This window comes from Lepus europaeus, chromosome 7, assembly GCF_033115175.1.
Source record: "Lepus europaeus isolate LE1 chromosome 7, mLepTim1.pri, whole genome shotgun sequence".
NCBI classification, from domain to species: Eukaryota; Metazoa; Chordata; class Mammalia; order Lagomorpha; family Leporidae; genus Lepus; species Lepus europaeus.
The window spans coordinates 19,292,549-19,311,097 of record NC_084833.1 but is presented as its reverse complement, the minus strand read 5'-3'; the positions used below and the strand labels follow the sequence as shown (position 1 = coordinate 19,311,097).

At 58.9% G+C, this 18,549-nt stretch overlaps 1 protein-coding gene and 1 pseudogene across 2 annotated transcripts in view; one reads left to right on the top strand and one right to left on the bottom strand.

Moving 5' to 3' along the window:
- Window positions 1-1,109: 1,109 nt before the first annotated feature.
- The window catches only part of CRY2 (cryptochrome circadian regulator 2), a 42,301-nt gene continuing 24,861 nt past the window's right edge, over window positions 1,110-18,549 (top strand). For both annotated transcript variants that reach the window (XM_062196257.1, XM_062196256.1), the window contains exons 1-5: window positions 1,110-1,333; window positions 10,029-10,137; window positions 12,168-12,310; window positions 13,659-13,843; window positions 14,421-14,509. In XM_062196257.1, the coding sequence (XP_062052241.1) occupies window positions 1,110-1,333; window positions 10,029-10,137; window positions 12,168-12,310; window positions 13,659-13,843; window positions 14,421-14,509 (750 nt within the window). The remainder of the gene's footprint in view (window positions 1,334-10,028; window positions 10,138-12,167; window positions 12,311-13,658; window positions 13,844-14,420; window positions 14,510-18,549) is intronic.
- LOC133764836 (tubulin alpha-1A chain-like) lies at window positions 15,740-17,262 on the bottom strand (annotated as a pseudogene).

Sequence of the window (18,549 nt, the reverse complement as noted above, 5' to 3'; positions counted from 1 at the left end):
TGCTACACAGGGACCCAGGACAGCGCTGCTATCCTGAGCAGCCCCGGTGGTCAGACAGATTTGTCCGGCAGCCTCATTGCTATGCGAGCCCACAGCCTCCAGTCCTCACACTGCTGCGTGTCTGGGCACTCTCCCGATGTTGCACCCTGCCACTTGCAAATGCCAAGGCACTCGGCACAGACGTATAGCTCTGTGGGTTAAGAGCAGATGCTTTGAGATCAGAATCATCTGGGTGGGATCCTCTTATTAGCTTTATGATACTAAGCAAGTCATTCAACCTGCAATCCTCTACTTTCCTCATCTTTAAAATGGGACTGAGGGCCCGTGCTGAATACTGGTTGGAGTCCCGGCTGCTCCACTTCGGATCCAGCTCCCTGCTAAGGTGCCTGAGAAGGCAGTGGACGATGGCCCAGGTGCTTGGGCTTTGGTAACCCATGGGGGAGTCCAGAACGGAGTTTCTGGCTCCTGGCTTCAGCTTGGCCCAGTCCTGGCCATTGCGGTCATTTGGCGAGTGACTCCCTGGATGGGAGACACCCTAACTGCCTTCAAGTAAATAAACAGACCTTTAAAGACAAAATGGGGACAACAGCACTGCTCCACAGGTTTATGGAGTGACAGGGCAGACTTGAGAGCAGCAAATGACAGTCAGCGGGTGCCAGCCGCATGCCGACGACCCCGGTGGCGACGGTGCCCATGGTGACGGAGGCAGGCAGGCTGTCCGTGCGGCAAGGCGCTGTGCGGCATCTCGGCACCCTCCGCCAGCTCCGGCAGCTGTTTCCAGAGGCGGCCCTGAACAGGACCCGCAGTCCCTGGAGCCTGAGCCCATGCCCCGGACCTCAGCCAGCCTGCGTCACTCGCCCAGCCTGCCGCCTCTTAGCGGGCGGGGACGACACATGGCGGGAACGTGAGGGGGCGGGGCCGGGGCCGGCGCCGTCGGGCCAATCGCCGGGCTGGAGGCGCCCAGCCCATGACGGAGGCGCTCCGCGGTCCGCTGTGGGGCGGGGCCGTAGCAAACAGCGGTTTCGTCATAGGTCAGAGGGCGGGCTGTGGGCGGGGCTCGCGGCGCCGCCGGGGGCGGAGCGGCGGCGGCCCTGGCAGTCTGCGCTGTGATGGCGGCGGCGGCGGCGGCGGTGGGTCCTGCGGCGGCGGCGGTGCCCGCGCCGGCGGCCAGCGCGAATGGCGCCTCCTCGGTACACTGGTTCCGCAAAGGGCTGCGGCTCCACGACAACCCGGCGCTGCTGGCGGCCGTGCGCGGGGCGCGCTGCGTGCGCTGCGTGTACATCCTCGACCCCTGGTTCGCGGCCTCCTCCTCAGTGGGGATCAACCGATGGAGGTGAGGAGACCCCGAGCGGTGAGGACGCAGCCGAGCGCTCCCGGCCCGCGGAAGCTGGGGCAGGGGCACGCGCAGGCTCCCCGGAGGCGGGAAGCCGGGGCCCGGGAACGTGGTCGGCGTGCTGGTGCGCGCGGTGGGCCAGGGCCGCACCTCCCTCCGAGCGCCGGAGCCCGGGACCCCAGGGTCCCCACGGCACGGAGCAGGCGCTGGAACCCTGCCGGCGCAGAGTTGACCTGCCCAGGTGTTGCCGGGCGGGCAGGACGGGGTCTCCAGGTGTAGGGCTCTCGGGGTGTGCCCGTGCAGGGGGCCCGGCGGGTCTCTAACACTCGCCTTTGCGGGTCCTAAACTGTTGGAATCCGCCCTCTCGGCCACCCTGGTTTCCCTCCACCCACACTGCCCAGCCTCTGGAGGTGTCTGGAGACCCTGGCTTAGAATGGAGAAGGTCTCCTCCTGCGAGTCCTGGCTGAGGACCCCGAGGGCCTCTGTAGGGGAACTCTGTGTCCCGAGAGCCCCAGAGCAGTTCGTGGCTGTGTTGGGGAACCTGCTCAGCGGCCCTGATCTCGCTGGCAACATCAGACAGGAACCCAAGACAGCACCTCCCCCTCCTCCTGGGTGAGTTTGAAGGACCTGCGAGCCACTGTAGACGGCTCTCTTATGGACTGATGTGCCCCGTTCCGCCAAAGTGTCGGAGGTCCCCACCCCTTCCAGGAGGCGGGGCTGTCAGGGTCCTGGGGAAGAGTTAACAAGTCGATAGTTGGGGTATTTTTTCTTTTACATATATATATATGTGTGTGTGTGTGTGTGTGTATTTACTCATTTGAAAGGCAGGGTGAGAGAGAGAGGTCTTCCATCCGTTGGTTTTCTCCCTAAATAGTTGCAATAGCTGGGCATGTGCCATGACGAAGTCAGAAGCCAGGAACTCCATCCGGGTCCCCCGTGCATCCATGGCAGGGGCCAAGCGCCTGAGCCACCGTCTGCTGCCTCCCCAGGCACATTAGCAGGGAGCTGGATCGGAAGCAGAGCCGCCAGGGCTGGAACCAGCAGCGGGGTCGCGAGCTTTTTTTCTGCCAAAGGCCGTTTGGATATTTAGAACATCATTTGTGAGCCAACAAAATGATCAACTGTAAAATGAGCCTGCTATAGATTTATTGAATTTCAAGTCCCATCTGGTCGCTTTGGCAGGGCCAGACCAAATGATTTCAGGGGCCTTATCTGGCCCGTGGCTTGCTCGTTCCCTACCCCGATGTGGGATGTGGGGAACCCAAGGGGCAGCTTCACCCCCTGCGGACCCTGGGGGTTATTGTTTTGGCTGTAAGCTGTGTTCAGAACCAAGGAGGTTTTTTTTTTTTTTTTTTTGACAGGCAGAGTGGACAGTGAGAGAGAGAGACAGAGAAAGGTCTTCCTTTGCCGTTGGTTCACCCTCCAATGGCCGCCGTGGTTGGCACGCTGCGGCCGGCGCACTGCGCTGATCCGACGGCAAGGAGTTTGATACCCACATATCCATCACCCTCAGACACCAGGGGCAGGTGCTTGTCTTATTTGATACCTCACATACCCATCACCGTCAGACACCAGGGGCAGGTGCTTGTCTTATTTGATACCTCACATACCCATCACCGTCAGACACCAGGGGCAGGTGCTTGTCTTATTTGATACCTCACATACCCATCACCGTCAGACACCAGGGGCAGGTGCTTGGTTTATTTGCATTGTTCTGGGGGATGTTTGCCTGTGGCCACACTGCCCAGATGGGCTGAGTTGTTCCCAGGAGACCATGGCTCTCAGCACACCATTCTTTCCTCTTCAAGGTGTGTGTCCTTCGAGGAGAGAGAGCTCATGGCAGTCGGTCTATTAAATGTTCGCCCCTGCCCGATGTGTAGCAGGAACAACTAAAGATAGTCGTGGGAGAGCCTGCCCACACTGTTTTCAGCTGCGCTATTGCTCCGGCTCTGCTCCACTTTCTATAGATAGGAGGCCGGCTTTGACAAACATCCTCAAATGACCGTCTCCAGTGTGGACATTAAATCAAGCCTCAGACTTTGTCCTCCCTGTGGCCGTGTGCCAACCAGAGCAGAGTAAATAGAATAGAAGCCACTTGTTACCTTGTCATAAAGGAGTTTCTTTTATGGAATTTTTTGGAGGGGAAGGGAGGGACATGGCTTAGGCCTGCTTACTCCTTTGTAGCATTGGGGAAGCAAAAATCAACAACAAAAACACTGTTGCTGATTAAACTGGATCTGCTAGAAACGAGGTGTTTATGGATTTTTGTAGGTCACCCTTTTGTAACTGTGCTCTCAAGGGAGTGAGGGGGCAGAGGAGGGTGGCCGCTCAGGTGCCTGAGTGACATCCGGAAGTCAGAGGCCACGGAGGGAGGAGGGACGCAGCTATTCTGAGACAGATTAGTGAGTGCTTAGTATGTGCCAGGCGCTGCTCTGGGTGCTGCCGGGACTCAACTGATGCATGGCAGTGCCCCCAGAGCTCCGGGGGCCGCGTCTTAGTTGAGGACATGGAAATAACACCAGTTTGGTAGAACTACTTCTGTAAGAAAAATCAAATCGGGGCGCGGGGAGGGGCAGACCAGAGCAGCAGTTCTCCATCTTGGCTGCACAGTCGAATCACATAAGGCTCTTTAAAAGCTTCCTGGACCCCCTGCCCCCGGCCCGATTTTGATGGGATTGGCCTGGGCCTATGGTCTGGGCATTAGGGTCTTGTAAGCTCTCAGTAAAGCTTGAGAAACCCCGAGCTAGAGAACAGCAGACCAGAGCTGGCCGCCTGGGACGCAGCGTGGCAGTGCCCCGTGGCAGGAAGTCTAATTAGTGTTTGCATCCGTATTCCACAAGAAAGAGGTGAAATACCACCAAACAGATCGAATCTGATAGCTGCTCCTGGGCGCCTTCCACCCCTCCTGCACGCTGTTACCTGCACGTGGCTGGGTGGCTGGAGGTAGGGGGACTTGTGCCGGCCTGCTTTGCCTCTGCGCAGCTCCGGGGCGGTAATCTTCCTGTGGGCTTCCTGGATCCTGGGCATCGTGCCGCTGAGAGGCATCTCCGGGAAGGGTGGGGGCATCCAAACCTGTGAGCTCTGTTACGCTCCTACACATCCTACGCTGACTCACGCACAGCCTTCGTCTGCAGAGGGAGGCAGATGAAAATAGCTATGAATGGCACTTTCTTTTTGCTCAGATTTTTATTTATTTATATGATAGGCAGACTTGAGAGAAATCTTCCACTCGCTGGTTCACTACCCCCCTCCCCTGCGCCTGTGTCAGCTGGGCTTGAACCAGGCCATAGTAGGGAGCCAAGAACAGCATCTGGGTCTCCCATGTTGGCAGCAGGAGTCCAAGCACTTGGGCCAGCACCTGCTGCCTTCCAGGATGCATCAGCAGAAAGATAGATTGAAATCAGGTAGTAGCCAGGACTCAACCCGCCGTGCCACGTGTGCCTCCTAGGAATGGCACTTGGTCAGAGCAAACGAGGACAGAGAAAAGGCAACCAAGAAGCACATCTGTTGGTTGGCACAGGAGAAAGCTAACACACTCCCTGCCCTGGGGATGCTGGGACGTTTCTGGGTCGCCTCCGGAATGTGTTGTTCTCAAGCACCAACTGGTATACCCTTGGTCATCCTCCCCAGCCCCACCTTCCCCAGGTTTGCTGCGTCTGGAAGGAGGCTCTATAGGGAGAAGCAGGACCAAGGGCACATATGTGCAGCTTCTAGGTTTTAAAATAGGAGTTACTTAAAATAGGCCCTTGGAGTTTCTCACACCCTTCCTCTCCCTGTGGCCATTTCGATAGGTGTTGACAAGGATTTTCACACTTCCTGTAGATCGTTTTGTCCTTGTCCTGGGTGCTACGCCTCTTTCAGGCCCTTCAGGGACAGAGGGAGTCCTTTCAGGCCCTTCAGGGACAGAGGGAGTCGGGAGAAAGAGAACATTTGCTCTCAGTCTTAATGCACTACGCTGGGGCTCTCTGCAGGGTGCCTGGCCAGCACCAGTGTGGCCTCTTGCCCAGTGGCTGAAGGGCTGTGGATGGTGCTTGTGGGTGGTCCTCCCGGGGAACTTGGTGAGTGGTGGGTTGAGAGCTGGAGTCTGCTTGTGGGGAGATGGAGTTTCCCCAAGCCCCCCTCCCCCGTGCACGGCACAGGGGCTTTGCTGCTGCCCAAGGAATGTTTCCATTTGCCTAGAAGGATGGAAGCCCTCTCCATCTTTCTCTCAGATTAGCAGAAAGCAAATACACTTTTATCGCATAGAATTTGATCCCTGTGTGGATTGAGTTGAGGTTATCCTTTTCCATGGGGCTTAGGCTCTCATAATCAGAAGAAAATTAATTTCTATTAATATGCTGCGCAGTCAACCTGTGCTGGCTGGTGACATCATCAGCCTGATTAGCTGACCTTGGCTCGGGGCAGAGAAACTTGGTCAAGGGCAGTGTGGATCCAAAGAAGGGTTCACTATCATCTCCCTGCCCCCATGCAAAACAAACAACACTTTTTCCAAGGCTGACCGGCCTTCCGTCACAACACAAGTCCCCGCCCGTTTTATTCTGAAGGGCCAGCCCCATGGACTCTGAATGACAGCATCCTCTCTGTATTTTTGGAAATCCCATTTTGGTCTTCTCCAGCTCTGGGCGCCTCTGGCTGCAAAGTGCTTATGTAATGTAATTCACTTGCACATGTTGTCTAATTCAAAGAGAGCTTTAACGCTCGCTCAGGACCGTGTGCTCGGAACCTCAGCCATGTGAGCTCAGCCCGGAGCTGCCAAGGGCGAGGGGCCAGCCTCCAACACTGCCAGCGCCAGTGCCCCGGCCGGCACTCCCGAAGAGGGCCCCTCACTGGAGGACAGAGAGACGGACCATGTGCAGGGGAGGCAGGCCCCAGGGGAGCACGGGAGGGAGGCCGAGGGGATGAGTGAGCACTCTCTGCAGTGGAAGAGTGCACCTGCCGCTCCTGGGGTGTTATGCAAAGCCCTCACCTGGCCGGCCTTAGAGGCCGGTCATTCTCTCCCGCCTGGAGGCTTGACTCTGGAGGGAGGGTGCAAGGAGCAGAGGTTTTCCAGAGGGCTGAGGAGGGCCAGAAGCCAGGCCGTCTGCAAGTTCACTAGAGAAATTTCCCCGTGCACGGGACTCACCGAGGGTCTGGCTGAAATGCAGATTCTTTGACCAGGCGAGCTCCCAGGTGACTGACAGCTGACGTGCAGCCAAGGCGCAGTCGGGGCAGCCGTGCTGAGCCACACGGCTCGCCCGGGTTTCGGTTCTGTCCACGTGGGTAGACGATGTGGAGCGAGTTGCTTAATCTCTCCGTGCCTCGGTTTCCTCCTATGAAAGATGAGACTGGCAGTGATGGAGCCTACTTCCTAGGGCTGTTTGAGAATGAAGGGAGGGGGTGTGTGCGAAGCACGCCGGACGGTGCTGGCTCGTTGTCAACACTGCGTGGTCCTTGGTGCTGCTGTTACCATTGTTACTGTCTCTGCTGGGTTCAGAGTTGAGCCTCTGTGGACATCTCTCGCTCTCTTTTTTTAAAAAGATTTATTTATTTATTTGAAAGTCAGAATTAGAGAGAGAAGTTTTCCATCTGCTGGTTCACTCCCCAATTGGCCCCAACAGCCAGAGCTGTGCCGATCCGAAGCCAGGAACCAGAAGCTTCTTCTGGGTCTCCCATGCAGGTGCAAGGGCCCAAGCACTTGGGCCATCTTCCACTGCCTTCCCAGGCCATAGCAGAGAGCTGGATCGGAAGTAGAGCAGCCAGAACTTGAACCTGTGCCCATATGGGATGCCAGCATTGCAGATGTGGCTTTACCCGCTGTGCCACAGCGCCAGCCCCAGACATCTCTTGCTATCAAGAGAAAGACCCGTAGGTTCTCTAGGCCTTGGAGATACTGCAGAGAGCCCCTCTGATACCGATTCGCCTGTTAGTATTTTCACATTAATAAGCTGTGTGGGCTCTTGCCATGAATTCAGGATTTCTGAATACTGGCACCAATAAACCAGGCAGCGTGGTAAGTTTTTACGCTGTTTATTTAGTGAGAGAAATGCATAGGAGAGTGGGGGCTCTATCTCAGAGAGAAAGGGAAGTCTGGATTCACACCGAGCAGAGAGCAGGCCAAAGCCAGCCACGAGGAGGAGCATGCAGCTGGAGAGCATGGAGCCGTGGCTCGCAGGCCACGCGCCTGAAGGGGAAGGCGCAGGGCAGCAAGGGGATCCAGGGCAGGGAGGAAAAAGAAGAGGCCCGGCTCACAGTGCTCCAGGCTTTTAATCCCCTTCCAAAGGGGGGTGGTTAACTAGTCTGATTGGCAGGTGAGCACACAGGTGTGGTCAGGTAGGGGCATGCGATCAGACAGGGGCGTGGTCTTCCAGCTCACAAATCTAATCAACTTTAGCCTCTATGCCTGCTCACATCACCTCCTTTTAGTAACAGAGGCTGAGAAATGGAGCTCTGTGGAGGCGGCTTCTCCCTGGAGGGAAGCCTGCGTTTCCTAGGCATTCCTGCCTTGTTCAGAGCCTCAGATCAGCGTCCTGTGCAGCCAGGTGCACCTGCAGGGACAGTCCTGGGAGCCTCAGATGAGACCCCCTGGCCGGGGCTTGTGGAATTCTGGTCTCCCCCGTTATCTCCTGGCTTTCCCCTTGGCCAGCCTGGGTTTCAGGGGGCAGCAGGCAGTTTGCATAGATCTCTCTGGTTTTCCTTCTGGGAGGAGTAGTGAGGGGCGGCCGGCGCACGTGTGTCACCTCCACTCAGCAGTCCAAGGGTGTCAGTTATTCAAAAGCAGAAATTTACAAAGGTGGGGCTTTTGGTGGCATAAAGCAGCGTTCCGCCTCCCAGCCCGGCCCTTCGAGAGCCTCCTGCAGGCCTTTCAGCTACTCTGATGCTCTGGAACGTGGGTCTGTGGCCTCGTGGCCTCCGGCTGCCTGTGTCCGAGGGAACAGCAGGGGCCGGTTCTAGTGCGCGGCTTAGGAGCAGCCGCTGTTCTGCCGGTCCCCAGTCCTCGGGGAGTGCGGTTCACTGCTGAGGAGGCGCCGGGCTTGGCTGTGCTCAGAACGGACTGCTGGTCCCTGTCGGAGGCTGAGATGAAGGGTGCTGTGGGCGGGCGGCTGACAGGTGCTGGCTGACCTCGGTTCCTGGGGGAGACAGGAGTGCTGGCCAATTACCCGTCCTCAGAGGAAGGGGTTCCCAGCTCCCTGGGCAGTGTCCAGTGCCACCGATGACTTGCGAGACGTGGCCCAGAGAAGACTCCTGGGTCCCAGAGTCCCTCCACCCAGGTTCCTACCCAGCCCTGTCACTTGAGAGCTGTCGTCTTAGGTGAGCTGCTTAACCTCTCACTTGCGCTCTGTGTGTGTGTGTGTGTGTGTGTCAGTTTCCGTCTCTGTGAACTGAGGAGAGCACTGTTCCCTTCAAAATGTGTGGAGAGAATTAAATGGGAAGATGCAGGCAAAAAGTACGACAGATCCCTAATCACATTGATGACCTTGGCTGCCCTGGCGGGGAAGGACAGTTTGCCGTGTGCCCTTTTGTCGCTGGAAGTTTGAGCTATGTGAATAGGTACCTGGTTAAAATGGTCATTTATAATAAAACACCAGAACTCTCGGCACACGCTTGTCACCCTTCCCTTTCCCATGGTGGCCCATGCAGCCGGGGCTCCTGGGTCTGTAGTGCCCCCACCTCCTCACAGCCCTTGCCCCTGCAGACGTGTGAAGGTACCTGTCAAGAGGTGCAGTGGGGAAAGCTAAAGCCGCCACCTGGGACACCAGCATCCCATATGAGCGCCAGTTTGAGTTCCCGCTGCCCGCTTCCTATCCAGCTCCCTGCTGATGTTCCAGGGAAGGCAGCAGAAGATGGCCCAGGTAGTCGGGTCCCTGCACCCACATGGAAAATTTACATGGAGTTCCAGGCTTCTGGCTTTGACTTGTCTCAGCCCTGGCTGTTGGGGATATTTGAGGAATGAACCAACGAGTGGAAGATATCCCCCCACCCCCGCCACCCTCTCTCCCTCCATCTGCCTATGGTTCTGCCTTTCAAATAAATAAAAAAGTTAAAATTTTTCTTAATGTTTAAGAGTAAATATTTAAAGAAAGGCAACCTTCTATAGCCTCTGCCTCTTGGCCTGAGAACCTGGTGGCCAGAGACCTGGGGAGTGAGCCACCTGCCGAAGGGCTGGGGACAGGAACGCAGCCCAGGCACTAGAAGTCGCACGGCCCCAAGTGTGGATGCTGAAAGGCCAGGGCTTGGACTGGGCTGGGGGGGTTTTCCAGCGCTGTGACGGTCTCGTGCCACAAGGTTGCCCTCAGTTTTCAGGTGCCCATTCCAAGGCTGCGAGGGAATCGGTGTCAGCCAGAGACACACGGGAGGAACAGCTCACAGTGTCCTGGGATTTCCGCCTGCCAGGCACTGCCTGCATGTGTTTCGTGCATGATTTGGTAGCCGCATCTTACCCATTCTGTGAGCTAAGCACTGGCGTCAGCTCTGTATTCAGATGGGAGAATGGGCCACGGAAGTTAAGTTAGTTACCGCCTGAGGTCCCAGTTAACAAGGGGCCAGGCCAAGGTCGCAGCCAAGGCAGAGCTGATCGTGGCCTCCTCACGCCTGCACCGGAACCCCAGCGCCTCCAGCCGGCTCCCCAGGCCGCTCCTGGCGTGGCCTCCACAGTGGACCCGTTCCTCTGGGCGGCGTCGGCACCGAGAACCGCTTCTTAATGTGTCTCACTCTGCAGGTTCCTTCTTCAGTCTCTGGAGGATTTGGACACCAGTTTAAGGAAACTCAACTCCCGCCTGTTCGTGGTGCGAGGACAGCCCACTGATGTGTTCCCAAGACTGTTCAAGGTACGTGCGCAGGGCCCCGAGGGGGGCCACCTGCTGCACGCTGGGGGTGCCCTCGGCAGGCACGGGGGAGACGCCGACCGCGGAGCTGGGAGCCCAGGCAGCTGCTCAGCTTGCACCAGGAAGGAAGCTTGGGGAAAATTCTGTGAGACCAGAGCCTGGGCAAGCCTCCAGGCCAGGCCAGACGTGGGATGTGGCTGCCTCTGGCTGCCGTACGTGTTGCCTTGGCTCAGGCCTGCAAGCTTTATTAGGGCTTGTGTGCTGGGGCCGTGAGGGTGGGGTTTCCTGTCTGGCAAGGGGCGTGCCCCATTGTGCCCTGCTCTGCTTATCGGGGAAACAGAGGCCTGAGTCAATGATTGATGAAATCTTGACGTGGGTGCCTCCGGTGCCGCCTTGGCCTCTGTGTGTGACGTCGAGGGGTTAGCCCGTTCCTCCCCCTGCCAGCCGCTTTAAAAAGCAGGCACAGGCCCCTGGACCGAGGGCTGTGGGGCACACGGCACACAGAGGGCGTTACACCCTTCTCCACGCCAGCCCTGGGGACGGGAAGGGAAGTCTCGTGTTAGGACAGGCGGCTCAGTCATAAGCACTCCCCGGGCCGCACGTGTAGTCACAGCACTCGCTCACGGAGGGCTAACAGGGCCCAGCTGCTGCCCCCCGCCCCTCATGGCAGACCCAGCAGGTGGGTGGGTGCTGCCCGTTTGGCAGGGGAGAGAGCAGCAGTTTGCCCGTGGTCATGAACTCACTGAGAGGTGGTCGTGGATTCTTCAAGTCCCCAGCCGCGTCCCTGACCTCCACGCCAGCCTTGCCCGTCGGCCTCTTTCCCCCTCCGCCTCACCGCTGTCTCCTAGCCACGCAGAGGCCGCCAGCCCGGGTCCGGCCCAGAGATGGAGGCGTGTCAGTGGTTGAGTGATCACTGCTGTGTGTGAGGCCCCTACTAGGTGTTAGGTGGCGACGATGAAGACCAAGGCCTGGTTCTGCTGGGAGAGCTCAGGTCTCCAGGCAGGCGACGTCGCGGCCGTGAGATAAACGCCGTGGCGAGAGGAGCATCCCGCTGCAGGAAGGGGTCAGCGAGGGCTTCATGGAGGAGTCATTTCCTGGGTGTTTTGTTAGCTTGTTCGCAGGGTGATTATGGGTATTTAGTGATGGCGTCTGTGAATCACTGCGCGTGGCACCTGGTTTATTAAGGGCTCAGTAAATGTTTAGTGCTTTCATTCTTGGACGAGAGAGAACCTGGGCCCTTCGAGGGCCCCAGTCCCCTGGCAGGTTCAGCTGGGACCTCGCTCGCCAGTGAGCTGGGAGGGACACTGCCCATGGACTTTGGTTAGAATGTGTTTTCCGTCTTGGTGGTAGCACACTGTGGGGCTTTCGGTGGGGCTCGTCTGTGCAGCCTTTCCCAGGGCCAACTCGCTGGGGTTGCTGGGAGATCTGGGAATTCCTGCCAGAAGGGACTAAAACTTAGCAAAGAATTTCCGTCTCACCACGCAGCCCCTGTGGCCTCTTTTCTCTGACCTCTGGGCTGGGAACGGCTCCTCCTTCCTGACTCTCAGAGCTGGAACCCATTAGCTCTGTCTGCTGCTGGCTCGGGAGTGTTGCTGTGGAAACCGTTAAGGCACTTCACATAGCATCAGTCGGCCAAGAAAACTAGGCCACAAGTTTGCAGGCTGTGAGGATCGCTGGGAAAGGCTGGCCGAGAGCAGGCGGGGGCTGGTGATCCTGTGCCCCACCATCTCCACCCGTGAGTCAGTGCCTCTTTCTGGGCCGGGGCTCCCCCGGGAGCATTGTATTCATGGTGGCCTGCTCCTGCTCCCACCTCAAGGACACAGCAGGTGCACAGAGCTTCCACCTCTCCCTGAATCCTCCAGCTCCCCATCGTAGGCCTGTCCTGCTCACAGTCCTGGAGCCTGCGGCTCTTGGCTTCCTGGTCCAATCCTTGTACCTAGCGTATCTGAAGCCCGTGTGGCCAGGCCTCTGGACAGATGCTGTTCCTGCCTTCCCAGACCCAGGGCTGAGCCTGACGGCTTCTCTCCCCACAGGAGTGGGGGGTGACCCGCTTGACCTTCGAGTATGACTCTGAACCCTTTGGGAAAGAACGGGACGCGGCCATCATGAAGATGGCCAAGGAGGCCGGCGTGGAGGTGGTGACTGAGAATTCTCACACCCTCTATGACCTGGACAGGTAAGAGTCGGGGCCCGGGGATCTGGTTGCCAGCCGGGAGGGTTGCTTGGTGATTCGGGCTCCCGCTGAGTGGAACTCAGGGGGTTCAGTCTTGGGGGCCCAGCGGCTCATGAGCCACAGCATTTGTAGAAGCTGCAGAAGGATCCAGTGTTGGGGCCACGGAGAACAGGTCCTAAAGAGCTTTACCCAGTTTGGCAGCGAAGGGATCAGTTAGGCCCAGGCTGGCAGCGGAAGGGGCCCTCTCGCCTACTCTGCCCTGCTTCCCCAGGGCGGCCCTCTGACCCCAGGGGCCTGTTGCCAGCCCCGCCAGCAGGCCTGTGCTCATGCAGGCCCTACCCCTGCACCTGGGATCAGCTCGGTGGCTGTGCTCAGGGATGTAGTGGTCCCTGCAGGGAGCTGACAGCTACAGAGAACCTCCTCCGCTCTCCTGCTGCTGCTGCTGCCAAGCCGGCCCCGCCAGTGCGCCCCGCCCCCTCTCCCCAGCACTGCGCCGGCTGCCAGGAGGCCGGGTCACACAGCTGAGCACGTGAGCCTGCGCCCGGCCGGGTGTGCAGCTCTTCCTCCGGCCACGTGCCGAGGAGGGGGAGGTACTGCAGAGACAGCAGCCAGCCAGCCCTGCATCCCACGGAAGGGGAGCAGAGGGAACAAACAGAAATGAACTCACCTAGCCGGCCTGGCCTTGCGTAAGCTACTTCCTGGCCAGCCAGAGCCCCAGGAGTCTGGCCCCAAACCCTCCCAAGTGATCGTGTTATGAACAGTTCTTGGTTCTCTTCTCGCAGGAGGGGGGCTCTTTTCCTCGCTCCTGAGAGATATCTGTAAAGTGCTGAGCAGAGCCTAGCTCTGACCCGGGCAGACGGGGCTGCCCTCCACGTGTGTCCTAGTACAGGCTCACTCGGCAGGCGTGAGTTCCCGGAAGGGAACCCGTGTGCAGCTCTTAGCAAAGAGCTTTCTCCAGGGCTCGTGTTGGGATAGAGAAGGAGGCTCCCAGGGCTCGGACAGGTGGGCCAGGTACCAAGGCCAGCGGCCTTTTTCTGTGATTAGTGAGGTGTGGTCAGTCTGTTTGCAGACGGCTCCACGTGGACACCAGGGAACCCGGACTTGAGTCCCAGCTTTGGCCCTGGCTTGTTCTGTTACCTGCCGCCCCTGCCGCAGCCTACTGGGCTTCGTTTTCCCTCGCAGTAAAGTGGAGATGAGGCCTCCCTTGCGCACTCCTTTGCAGTCGGGATGGGGCCCGTGAGTGGCTTAAGAGAGCCACCCTCACACCCTCAGAGTCAGGGCCCGTTTCTGGATGGGCAGGGCAGCAACCGAGGGCCCCGCAAGTGACCCACGTGTGCTGTGGGCCCCCTAGGATCATTGAGCTGAACGGGCAGAAGCCACCGCTCACCTACAAGCGCTTCCAGGCCATCATCAGCCGCATGGAGCTGCCCAAGAAGCCAGCGGGCTCGGTGACGAGCCAGCAGCTGGAGAGCTGCCGGGCCGAGATCCAGGACAACCACGACGAGACCTACGGCGTGCCCTCCCTGGAGGAGCTGGGTGCGTACGCCCGCCGGGGCTGCCCAGGGCTGCAGCAGTGCTGGGCCATTTTCCACCTTTGCCGGAGTAACGCATAGCGTAGAAAGTTCGGAAGATCAGGAAAGCAAAGATAGGAATAGCCAGGGACAGCCGCCCTTGGTGCCAGAGTGTGCCCTCGTCGCCACAGCCACGCGATCTCGGCTCCTCGGGTGTGCCGCCTGGTCTGTGCCTCCTCCATCTGCTGCTGCTCTCAGCGGGCTCCCCACACCAGGGTAACGAGGCTGGCTTCTGCGGAGAGGGGTCTGACCTCGGACCTGGGCCGAGTCAGCCTGTCCGCCCTGGGAACCACCGTCCCTGCCCGCCGATGGGAGTGGACAAGAGGCCAGACTTGTTCTCCGGGCCTGGAAGGGTGGGGCGAGATGGGGCCGGCGAGGGGAAAGGAGGAAGTTAGCGATGTGGGCGGAGAAGCGGAAAATGTGGCCTCCAGGAGCGCGCAGCTCCCGCGGCACCGGGAACCCAGTGCTTCGGTCGCAGTCAAGGTCAGCTCGCCGTGGCCAGACCTGCGGGGCTGTCCCGTGACCCGCTGCTCGTCTTGCAGGGTTCCCTACCGAAGGACTCGGCCCAGCTGTCTGGCAGGGCGGCGAGACGGAAGCTCTGGCCCGCCTGGACAAGCACCTGGAACGGAAGGTATGTGGATGCTGACGGCCATGCGGCAGCGGGACCGGTCAGGTTCTGTTCCTCCTAGCTCACGTGGGTTGAGCATCACCCTGGTGATGGCAGCAGCGGCGGTAGCAGTCAGCCTGTCTCGAGAGAGTCCTTCCCCCTGGACTGGGCACCTGCTGGCGTTACTGCCTGTAGTCTTTCCAGCAGCCTGCTCGGTAGGTGTTCAGTTCTCCGGTCTTTACCCCTGGGCTGTGGGCTGGCAGATGAGGGCAAGCACCTCTCTATAAAGAATTCTGATTGGTTCTTAAAGGAAAAGGGAATGGTAGGATTAGAGGACCGTTATTTTCAGTCCCCAGTGGGGACACGTTGTGCAGGGGTGACAGCCAGCAACATAAGAGACGGTCAGGCATCCTGTGTCCCCTGCCCCAGTGTTCAGAGCCAAGCCCAGCCCGGTCTCTGACAGCAGCCGCCTGATCGCAGGCCATGCATGAGACGGAGGGGTGCGTGAGCCGTACCACGAGTGTGCGGGCAGCAGAAGCTGGCGCTCGGCCGCTCGGCAGGTCAGAGCCTGCGTCCTCCGCAGAAAGGCGAACAGAGGTGGCACGAGACGTGTCGATTACAGGACGCTTACGCAGTGGGCGTTGGACCTGGTGGTTGGGACTCCACTTGGGACATCCTTTTCTTTTTCTTTTTTTTTTTTGTTAAAGATTTATTTGTTTATTTGGAAGGTAGAGATACAGAGAAAGAAAGGAGAGAGAGAGAAAAAGATCTTCCATCTGCTGGTTCACTCCCCAAATGACCACAATGGCTGGAGCTGGGCCAGGCCAAAGCCAGGAGCTTCTTCCAGGTCTCCCACATGGGTGCAGTGGCCCAAGCACTTGGGCCATCTTCTGCTGCTTTCCCAGGCACATTAGCAGGGAGCTGCATCGAAAGTGGAGCAGCCGGGTCTGGAACTGGCGCCCATATGGGATGCCAGCACTGCAGACGGAGGTTTGCCTACTGTGCCACAGCGCCAGCCCCAGGACATCTTTTCTCACATTAGAGTGCTCAGGTTTATTTATTTATTTATTTAAGGCAGGGAATACTTTATTCAAAAGCCATCAGAGAAGTGAACTGCCTGGGTCTGTGACAAAGCATTCGTGTTTCAAAGCATAAGTCGTACCCTGTTGAATACAGATTAACTGATCAGACCCCAGGTTTCCACTGTTTAAAGCAGAAAACGCTTCCCTGTAAAAGCAGCACCTTGTGACGTTTTTAGTCTCCCTCTCCCTCCTCCTCACCCTCGCCTTCAGCAGAATCCACACCGACCTCGTGATCCTTCTCCAGGGCTCCCCTGGCCATGGCTTCCCGAGCTTCAGAAAACTCTCCCTCCCCCAACCCTCCCCCCCACGTACCAGTGAACCAAGGGTCAGACTTGTGGTCCAGGAGAGCCCAAGCCTCGGCCACGGCGGTGGTGTTGCTCAGCATGCACACAGTTCGCCGTACCTTGGCCAGGTCTCCACCAGGCACCACCGTGGGAGGCTGTTAATTAATGCCAACCTTGAAGCCAGTGGGGCCCCCATCCACAGACTGGATGCACGCTTGGTCTTGACGGTGGCAGTGGCAGCATTGACATCTTTGGGAAGCACGTTGCCACGGTGCAGCAGGCAGCGAGCCATGTACTTACTGTGGCGAGGGGCACACGTCACCATCTGGTCGGCCGGCTCCAAGCAGGCCTGGGTGACCTCTGCTTCAGAAGGCTGGTCCTGGTGGGCTTTCTCAGCAGAGATGGCGGGCGTATGTGGCCAGAGGGAAGGGGATGCTGGGTAGGGCACCAGGTTGGTCTGGAATTCTGTCAGATCCACATTCAGGGCTCCATCAGATCAGGGAGGCCGTGGTGGAGGACACGATTTGACCTATCAACCCCTTCAGGTTAGTGGAGGCAGGGCGCTCAATATCGAGGTTTCTCCCACAGAGATCGTAGGTGGCCTCATTGTCTACTGTGAGGGCACGATCAGGGTGCTCCAGGGTGCTGTGGGTGGTGAGGATGGAGTTGTAGGGCTCCACCACAGCTGTGGAAACCTCGGGGGCTGGGGAGATGAACTCCAGCTTGGACTTCTTGCCGTAATCGACAGAGAGGCGTTCCACCAGCAGGGAGGTGAACCCAGAACCAGTCCTGCCGCCAAAGCTGTGGAAAACCAAGAAGCCCTGCAGGCCCGTGCACTGGTCAGCCAGCTTGCGAATTCGGTCCAGGACGAGGTCAATGAGCTCCTGGCCAGTGGTGTAGCACCCGTGGGCGTGGTTACTGGCAGCGTCTTCCTTGCCTGTGCCTGCTCGGGGTGGAAGAGCTGGCGGTAGGTGCCAGTGCGAACTTCATCAGTGACCATGGGCTCCAGGTCTACAGACACTGCCCTGGGCACATCTCACTGAAGAAGGTGTTGAAGGAGTCGTCTCCTCCCCCAGTGGTCTTGTCACTTGGCGTCTGGCCATCGGGCTGGATGCCGTGTTCCAGGCAGTAGAGCTCCCAGCAGGCATTGCTGATCTGGACGCCAGCCTGGCCAACGTGGGTAGAGATGCACTCGCGCGTGGTGGCTGCCGCGTACGGCCGCCGAGAGGGAGGCTGCTGGTGACAGGCGGGCTCTAGGCGGTCGCTGTAAGAGAACCGAGAGTCCTTGGGTTTCAGTCCCGGCCCAGCTCCTGCTGACGCAGGCCTACGTGCACTGGTGATGGCTGAGGAAGTTGGGGCCCTGCCAGCCGCGGGGGAAACCTGGAGTGAGTGCCCGGCTCACTGACGACATTGGCAGAGTGAACCAGCACCAGGAGTCTGTATCCTCTGTCACTCTCTGGCTCTCATTACCTCTCAAATAACCAAGGAAAAAAAAACTAAACACATGACCGTGTTAAACGGCCAAGACTGAACCGTAGTGCCCGGGGACAGAAATCTGGGTGAAAAAGCTGCTGCTCGGAATGCAAGGAAAACCTGAAAAGACCGAGCCCTCCCTGCCAGGGCTGCTCTGCACGACTGGGACGTGGTGACAGCTCAGAGCTGCAGGCAGTGGCCAAGAAGTGGGCAGGGGAGGAGACTGCTCTGAGCCGCGCCGTGGCCAGACTCCTGTTCTTTGACCTTTGCGGGTGGTTGTGCACGTGTCTCTGTGAGCTTCTGTGTGTGTGAGTCTGTTTCCGGTAGAGAGAGAGGACTGGAGGGGAGTCACGGGGATGGTGTGCGGGCCCCGAGGCCTGCTGTCTGCTGCAGGGGCTTCGTCTGCGGGGTGAGCCAAGGAGGATGTATGTGTGCGCAGGCGGGAGCGGGCGGGGCGCCTGTGCACCTGCAAGCCTGTGTGAGACTTGGGACTGCCCCAGGAGGGCAGGGAGCGCCTGCCTGTGCCGTCTGGGGGACAGTGACTTTAGGCGATGGCACTGTCCCAGGGTGGAGAGTGGTCTGAAGGGGGCCAGTGAGGAGACTGTCACCGCGGTCCAGTCTAGCTGTGGTCTTAGCCTGACCCAGACTGGCAGCAGGAGGGAATGGAAAGAGGAGGACAGATTGAGGACTTGGTGAGGGCGTGTCCAGGTGGGAGGCGGGCTCATGCCCTGGGCAGTCGCTGGACGGATGGGGGTGCCTTGTCTGAGACTGGGGGGCCTGTCGAAGGGTGGTTTAAAGGAAAGTGTGTTTTGCTTCAGTTACCCAGATGGGGCCACGCGGCCCAGAACCTGGAGGGTATGTTGTCTGCAGAGACGGTCTTGGGAGCCGGGAATGGCTGGGCCCACAACAGAGCCCTGGGCTGCTGGCACTAAAGAGAGAGGTGGAGGGGGAGGGGGAGGGGCTCAGGGAAGACTGAGAGCAGCCCACGAGCTGGGAGGTCACCAAGGCGCAGGGAATCCCCGGAGGAGAGACAGGAGCCGGCCATGGCGCTGTGCTGCTGGGAGAACAGAGGATGCGTGTGGGATTCGTGGTGTGGAAGATGGGAGGGACAGCGTGGCCGAGTGGAGAAGCCAGAAGCCAGCAGGTGGGCTGGAACGTGGAGGCGGGGGTGAGGGAAGTGGAGAGAGGTGGGTTTTGAAGGAGCACAGTGGGCCCAGGTGGGGAG